Source organism: Ornithorhynchus anatinus, chromosome X1 (assembly GCF_004115215.2).
Source record: "Ornithorhynchus anatinus isolate Pmale09 chromosome X1, mOrnAna1.pri.v4, whole genome shotgun sequence".
Taxonomy (NCBI): Eukaryota; Metazoa; Chordata; class Mammalia; order Monotremata; family Ornithorhynchidae; genus Ornithorhynchus; species Ornithorhynchus anatinus.
Window position 1 is genome coordinate 110,548,251 of NC_041749.1, and position 7,804 is coordinate 110,556,054.

Here is a 7,804-nt window from a genome sequence, read left to right on the forward strand (position 1 = left end):
TCACCCGGCTCCTTCCAATTCTCTCTGTCTCCCCTCCTCCTCCTGCTGCTGCTCAGCCCCCTCCACGGGCGGCCCCTCCCCTCCATCGGCTGCCGCCCGGGCAGCTGCCCCTTCGTGGGTGCGCCGGTGCTTGGTGAGGCTGGAGGCTTGGCCGAAGCCCTTGCCGCAGAGGTGGCAGCGGTAGGGGCGCTCACCCGAGTGCACGTGGAGGTGCTGGAGCAGGGCGGAACTCTGCCCGAAGGCCTTGGTGCAGTGCGGGCAGGCGTAGGGCCGCTCCCCAGTGTGGGTGCGGAGGTGGTGCTGCAGGTTGGAGCTCTGGCCAAAGGCCTTGGAGCAGTGTGGGCAGCGGTAGGGGCGCTCGGCCGTATGGGTCCTCTGGTGCTGGAGCAGGGCCGAGCTCTGGCCGAAGGCCTTGCCGCACTGCGGACAGGGGTAGGGGCGCTCGCCGGTGTGGGTGCGGAGGTGCTTGAGCAGCCCCGAGCCCTGGCCGAACCCCTTCCCACAGGCACCGCACTTGTGGGGCCGCTCGTCCCCATGGGTGCGCAAGTGCTGGGCCAGCAGAGAGCCGTGGCTGAACGCCTTGCCACAGTGGGGGCAGGAATGGGGCTTGAGCCCAGTGTGGCTGCTGCGGTGCTTGAGCAGGGTCGAGCGCCAGCCGAAGGCCTTGCCGCACGTGCCACACTGGTAGGGCTTCTCACCCGTGTGGATGCCCCGGTGCTGGCTCAGCGTGGCTCCGTGGCTGAAGCTCTTGCCACACTCCGGACAGCGGTACGGCTTCTCACCGCTGTGCGTGCGCCGGTGCTGGCTCAGCCCCGAGCTGCGGCGGAAGGTGCGCCCGCAGTCTGGGCAGCGGAAGGGCCGGGTCGGGTCATCGGAGTCGTGGCGAGCAGGTGGCTCCGGGGCCCCAGCCGGCTCCGGGGCCGCTGCGGGGCTCTCGGAGGCGAGCCCGACACCTGCGGGCCAAGAATAGAGTGTGAGCCCCTCGACGGCAGGGATCGAGTCTTTTCCTTCCTCCAAAACTCCCCTGCGGCACTCAGGGCACTGGGCACCGGACGAGTGGTTTGACACCCCCCCACCCCGCCCCCTGGGGGCACAAGCCACGCTGTTGCCAGAGAATCAGCGTGGCCAGTGGTGAGGGTCCAGAGTTGGGGGTGGGCTGAGATGAGGGAACTCGAGTCTGCATCACAGGGGGAGTTTGGGTCTGGTGATCAGGCTGTGTGGTCTCACCGTTCGATGGGCTCCCCAGAGACAGCTTCCCCCATCCCCCTGCCGCCCATGCCCCTCCCCCATTCCTCGCTTCAGGCTCAACACAGCCAAGGACGAGGAGGGGGAGGTGGCAGAAGCGGATGAGAGCAGAGTGCCTCCCTTTTTGGCAGCAAGTCCGGACCCCGGGGTGGGAGTCGCTCCCAAGGCATAGTACTGATCCACTGGGGTCTTAGATCAGTCCCACCCCCCCCGCTTTTGGGCCCCACTCATCCCACAACCCAGAAACCCCTCCCTCCAGTCCTCCAAAACTCCCCTCGTACCACCCGCCCACCCTCCCCTCACCAGGGGGAGCTCCCAGGGTATCCCCTTCCTCAGAGGTGGCGGGATCAGGGGCCGGGCCCCAGGGTTCCTCTTCTTGGTCCATGGCAGCGCAGCTGGGACAGGGAGCTTCTCTCTGGCAAAAGAAGAGGCGAGTTATGGGTGAGTCCCCAAGTGAGCTGGACTGGGTTTAGGGGACACCTGGGATCCCCTCCTTCCATGCCCTCCCGCCTCGGTTTCCCCATCACAACGCTTTCCTCGGCTAGGAGCTCGAGTGAGGGAGACAGGATACTCGGGGGCCTCGCCTGTTCCGATTTCGGGCCCTAAACTCTAGGCAGCACCCCTGGGCTGGGCTGGGGGGCGAAGAGGAGAGCAGTGCTCTTGGACCCCTTTCTCATATCTGCACGGAACCGAGGAGCAAAACTCGTTGTTTGGGAGGTGCGGGGAAAGGGAGGGGGCGGCACGAGCCATCACGAGGGCGAAAACGGGCAGTCCTGAAGAAAGTGCCTCGGAAAGTCTCCTTTCTTTCCTCCCCACCCCCTAGGCTGAGCTTCTGCTCCCCACCTTGGGGAAAAACTAAGGTGCCGAGAGCCGCGCGACTTCAGAAAGACGAGGGAAGGCTGCTCTGTGGTCGTGCCCCCCACAAAAAGCAGGCTTCTGGCAACCTCCCAAACGACCAGGCTCCTCCGCCGCCCCCTCCCTCCGCCCGCGGGGACACAATTAGCCCCCCTCCTCCCTCTCGCCCTCCCGACGCGGCCCCGCTGGGCTTGACCGGGCGCCTGCCTCCGAAGTCCCCGACGCCCGGTCCCCCAGCTCCGTGCCTGGGACGTCGCTCGCTGTCCGCCCGCCGTCCCCTCGGGAAGGGGCTAGGACTCACCCTGCGCCTCACTCCCGCCTCCGCGCCGCCTGGCCTTCCCGGCCCTGACCTCCCCCTCCTTCTCCTTCTCCTGGGCAGGAAGCGCCCTTCCCCCACCCCGGCTTTTCCCTGCAGCCAAAGCGGGAGCTGCTGGGATTTGTAGTCTCCTCCTGCTCCTCCTGCTCCTCCTCCTCGCCGAGCGGGTAGCCGCGGCGACTGGGTTCTCCCGGGCCGGGCTTGTGCGGGAGGAGGGAGCTGAGAGTGTCTGGCCGAAACCCGAGACCCTCGGAATGGGCACGGCGGGCGTGGGCGGGCGGGCGGGAGCGCGCGCGCGTGCGCCTGGGCCACCAGCTTAGGGACCCGGCCGCCGTTTGTCCCAAATAACAGAATTGGAAATGGACGATCTGCCGCCACCTCCCGGTTGTCTGGGACCATTCATTCATTCCTTCCTTCCTTCCTTCATTCATTCATTCCTTCATTCATCCCTTCCTTCCTCTAACCGATCGCATTTCTTGAGCCCTTAACTCTGTGCAGAGCACTGTACCGAGCGCTGGGAATGTACAATAAGCAGCGTGGCTCAGTGGAAAGAGCCCGGGCTTGGGCGTCAGAGGTCATGGGTTCGAATCCCGGCGCTGTCCCTTATCAGCTGGGCGACTGGGGGCAAGTCACTTCACTTCTCTGGGCCTCAGTGACCTCATCTGGAAAATGGGGATTCACTATGAGCCTCGCGTGGGACCACCTGATGACCCTCTATCTACCCCAGCGCTTAGAACTGTCTGCACATAGCGCTTAACAAATACCGACTCTCTACAGTTCATTCATTCAATCGGTTTTCCTGAGAGCTTACTGTGCGCAGAGCACGGTACTGAGCGCTTGGAATATACAATTCGGCAACAGATAGAGACAATAATAATAATAATGATGGCATTTGTTAAGCGCTTACTATGTGCAAAGCACTAGACAATCCCTGCCCCGCAACCGGCGTCCGGCCCCTCTTCCTCTGCCCGGAGGGGCCCCGGCCCTGACCCTCGCCCCCGCCACACACCCCCGGGGACTCCATCTCTTCATCTTTTCTCCGCAGGAATCCCAACTCTTGCTCGTCTACCTTCCTAGGGCCTCTAGCCTAGCCCCCGACTCCTCTCTTCAGAAGGAGGGAGGGGGAGTTGAAACTTTTCCAAGAGCTTTCGTTTGTTTGTTTCTATTTTTTTTCTTTAGTTTTGTTTTTTTTAAGTGTTTACTACATGCCAGGCAATGTGCTAAATACTGGGGTAAAAACAATCAATCATATGTACTGAGCGCTTACTGAGTGCAGAGGAGCTTGAGAGCATACAATTTAACAATATAACAGACACATTTCCTGCCCACAGTGACCTTGGCCTAGAGGGGGAGATGGACATTAACATAAATAAATTCCAGATATGTACATAAGTGCTGTGGGACTGGGAAAGGGAATGGATAAAGGGAGCAAGTCAGGGTGACGCAGAAGGCAGTAGAAGATAAGGAAAAGGGCTTAGTCAGGGAAGGCCTCTAGGAGGAGATGTGCCTTCAATAAGGCTTTGAAGTGGGGAAGAGTCATTGTCTGTCGGATAGGAAGAGGGAGGGCGTTCCAGGCCAGAGGTAGGATGTGAGCGAGAGATCGCTGGTGAGATAGACGAGATGGAGGTACAGCGAGTGGGTTGATATTAGAGGAGCGAAGTACGCGGGCTGGGTTGTGGGAGAGTAGGGAGGTGAGGTAGGAGGGAGTAAGGTGACTGAGTGCTTTAAAACCAATGGTAAGGAGTTTCTGTTTGAAGTGGACGTGGATGGGCAACCACTGGAGGTTCTTGAGTAGTGGGGAAACATGGCCTGAATGTTTTTGTAGAAAAATGATCCAGCTAGCAGAGTGAAGCATGGACTGGAGTGGGGAGAGACGGTAGGCTGGGAGATCAGCAAGGAGGTTGATACAGTAATCAAGACATGAAAGGAACACCTTCCTATCTACCATAATAGCTACCATGATTAACTGTGGTAGCAGTTTGGATGGAGAGGAAAGCGTGGATTTTAGCAATGTTGTGAAGGTTGACCTGACAGGATTTAGTGATAGATTGAATATATGGGTTGAATGAGAGACAGGAGTCAAGGATAATGCCAAGGTGGGACAGACTTGCGGGACAGGAAGGATGGTGGTGCTTTCTACAGTGATGGGAAAGTCAGGGGAAGGGCAGGATATGTGTGGGAAGATGAGGAGTTCTGTATTTAGCATGTTAAGTGTGAGGTGACACCAGGGCATGCAAGTAGAGATGTCTTGAAGGCAGGAAGAGGTGCTATACTGCAGAGAGGGAGAGAGATCAGGACTGGCGATGTAGATTTGGGAATTGTCTGCATAGAGGTGGTAGTTGAAGCCACGTGAGCAAATGAGTTCTACCAGGGAGTGGGTGTCGATGGAGAATAGAAGGGGACCCAGAACTGAACCTTGAGGGACCCTCACAGTTATGGGGTGGGAGGCAGAGGAGGAGCCCACGAAAGAGACTGAGAATGAGCGGCCATAAAGATAGGATGAGAACCAGGAGAGGACAGTGTCAGCGAAGTCGAGGTTGGATAAAGTTTCCAGGAGAAGGGGATGATCGACAGTGTAGAAGGCAGCCGAGAGGTCGAGGAGGATTAGGATGGAGTAGAGGCTCTTGGATCTGGCAAGAAGGAGATCATTTGTGACTTTTGAGAGGGCAGTTTCTGTGGAGTAAAGGGGATGGAAGCCAGATTGAAGAGGGTCGAGGAGAGAACTGGAGATACAAGATAATCGGGTTGGACACGGTCTATGTCCCACGTGGGGCTCATAGTCTTAATTCCCATTTTACAGATGAGGTAACTGAGGCAAAGAAAAGTTAAGTCAGTCAAGTGTATTTATTGAGTGCTTACTGTGTGCAGAGCCCTCTACTAAGTGCTTGGGAGAGAACAATAATAAAACAGGCACATCCCCTGCCCACAGGGAGCTTAACAATCTAGAGGGGGAGACAGATATTAATATAAATAAACAAATTACAGATACGTAAATAAGTGCTGTAGGACTGGAGGAGGGTGAATAAAGGCACTCAGGAGGGAGTTGAAGAAAAGGAAAAGAGGGCTTAGTCAGGGAAGGCCTCTTGGAGGAGATGTGCCTTCAATAAGACTTTGAAGCAGGGGAGAGTAATCGTCTGTTGGATATGAGGAGGGAAGGTGTTCCAGGCCAAAGGCAGGATGTGGGTGAGAGGTCGGTGGTGAGATAGATGAGACTGAGGTACCGTGAGGTCGGTTGGCATTAGAGGAGCGAGATGTGCGGCCTGGGTTGTAGTAGGAGAGTAGCGAGGTGAGGTAGGAGTGGGCAAGGTGATTGAGTTCTTTAAAGCCCACGGTGAGGAGTGTCTGTTCAAAGCAGAGGTGGATGAGCAATCACTGGAGGTTCTTGAGGAGGGGGGAAACATGGCCTGAACGTTTCTGTAGAAAAATGATCCAGGCAGCAGAGTGAAGTAAGGACCTGAGTGGAGAGAGACAGGAGGCCGGGAAGTCAGCAAGGAGGTTCATATGGTAATCAAGGCAGGATAAGATAAGTGATTGGATTACCATAGCAGTTTGGATAGAGAGGAAAGGAAAGTTAAGTGACTCACCCAAGGTCACACAGCAGGCAAGTGGCGGAGTTGGGATTAGAACCCAGGTCCTTCTGAATCTCAGGCCCATGCTCTATCCACTAGGCCATGCTGCTTCAAACCACTCCCCTTTTTTCACCGGCTGTATCTATCCCCCACCCCCACCCCAGTCCCAGAGTTCTGGGTTCAGACTCGGCTGTCTCCTTCCTCGGTCCAGTTGGCTGGGTTGGCTGGGGGCTGAGGAGGTGCGGGGGGAGCCCCACAGCCCAGGGACCCAGGATGAAGATTCTGGTGGTGAGATAGACGAGATCGAAGTACAGTGAGAAGGTTAGCATTAGAAGAGTGAAGTGTGCGGGCTGGGTTGTAGTAGGAGAACAGCAAGATGAGATAGAAGGGGGGCAAGTAATTAAGGGTGGGTTAGGATAAATGCTTGGATTAACGTGGTAGGAATTTGGATGGAGAGGAAAAGGGGGATTTTAGTGATGTTGTGTAGTTTGAACCGACGGGATTTGGTGACAGATGAAAAATGTGGATTGAATGAGAGAGATGAATTGAGGATAATGCCAAGGCTATGGGGATGTGAGAGAGGGAGGATGGTGATGCTCTCTACAGTGATGGGAAAGTCAGGGGGAGGACAGGGTTTGCGTGATGATTATGATGATGATGGTATTTGTTAAGGGCTTACTATGTGTCAAACACTGTTCTAAGCGCTGGGGGAGATACAAGGTAATCAAGTTACCCCACTTGGGGCTCACAGTCTTAATCCCCATTTTACAGATGAGGTAACTAGGGCACAGAGAAGTTAAGTGACTTGCCCAAAGTCACACACCTGATAAGTGGCAGAGCCGGGATTAGAACCCATGACATCCCGACTCTGCCCCTTGTCAGCTGTGTGACTGTGGGCAAGTCACTTCACTTCTCTGTGCCTCAGTTCCCTCATCTGTAAAATGGAGGTGAAGACTGTGAGCCTCACGTGGGACAACCTCATTCCCCTGTATCTACCCCAGCGCTTGGAACAGTGCTCTGCACGTAGTAAGCGCTTGACAAATACCAACATTTATCCGACTCCCAAGCCCGTGCTCTTTCCACTAAGCCACGCTGCTTCTGGCTTGGGTGGGAGGATAAGGAGTTCTATTTTAGACATGTTAAGTGTGAGGTGACAGCAGGACATCCAAGTAGAGATGTACTGAAGGCAGGAGGAAATGCGAGACTGCAGGGAAGGAGAGAGATCAGGGCTGAAGATGTAGATGTGGGAAGCATCCGCATAGAGTTGGAAGTTGAAGCCATGGAAGTGAATGAGTTCACCAAGGGAGTGGGTGTAGATGGAGAATAGAAGAGGAACCAGAAACTGAGCCTTGATGGACTCCCAAATTTAGGAGGTGGGAGGCAGAGGAGGAGCCCACGAAAGAGACTGAGAATCAGCGGCCAGAGAGATAAGAGAACCAGGAGAAGACCGTGTCAGTGAAGCCAAGGTTGGATAATGTTTCCAGGAGAAGGGGGTGGTCGACAGTGACGAAGGCAGCTGAGAGTTCGAGGAGGATTAGGACAGACTAGAGGCCATTGGATTTAGAAATCAACCAATCAATCAATGGTATTCATTGAGCGCTTACTATGTGCAGAGCACTGTACTAAGCACTTGTGAGAGTACAACAGAATCAGCAGACACGTTCCCTTCCCATAACGAGTTTACAGTCTAGAGGGGGAGACAGACATTAATACAAATAAATAATTTATAATATATAATTTAAAGATATGTACCTAAGTGCTGTGGAGGTGGGGTGGGGTGAATATCAAATGCCCGAAAGTCACAGATCCAAGTGCATAG

The 7,804-nt window shown here is 55.6% G+C and overlaps 1 protein-coding gene across 1 annotated transcript; it reads right to left on the bottom strand.

Annotated features, from left to right (window-relative positions):
* ZNF358 (zinc finger protein 358) lies at positions 1-2,665 on the bottom strand. The gene is made up of 3 exons (XM_029051137.2): positions 2,402-2,665; positions 1,549-1,660; positions 1-953 (listed from the first exon to the last, which is right to left on the bottom strand). Exons 2-3 carry the CDS (start codon positions 1,628-1,630, stop codon positions 1-3), a joined length of 1,035 nt encoding a protein of 344 aa, XP_028906970.1. The 5' UTR covers positions 1,631-1,660; positions 2,402-2,665.
* Positions 2,666-7,804: the final 5,139 nt, after the last annotated feature.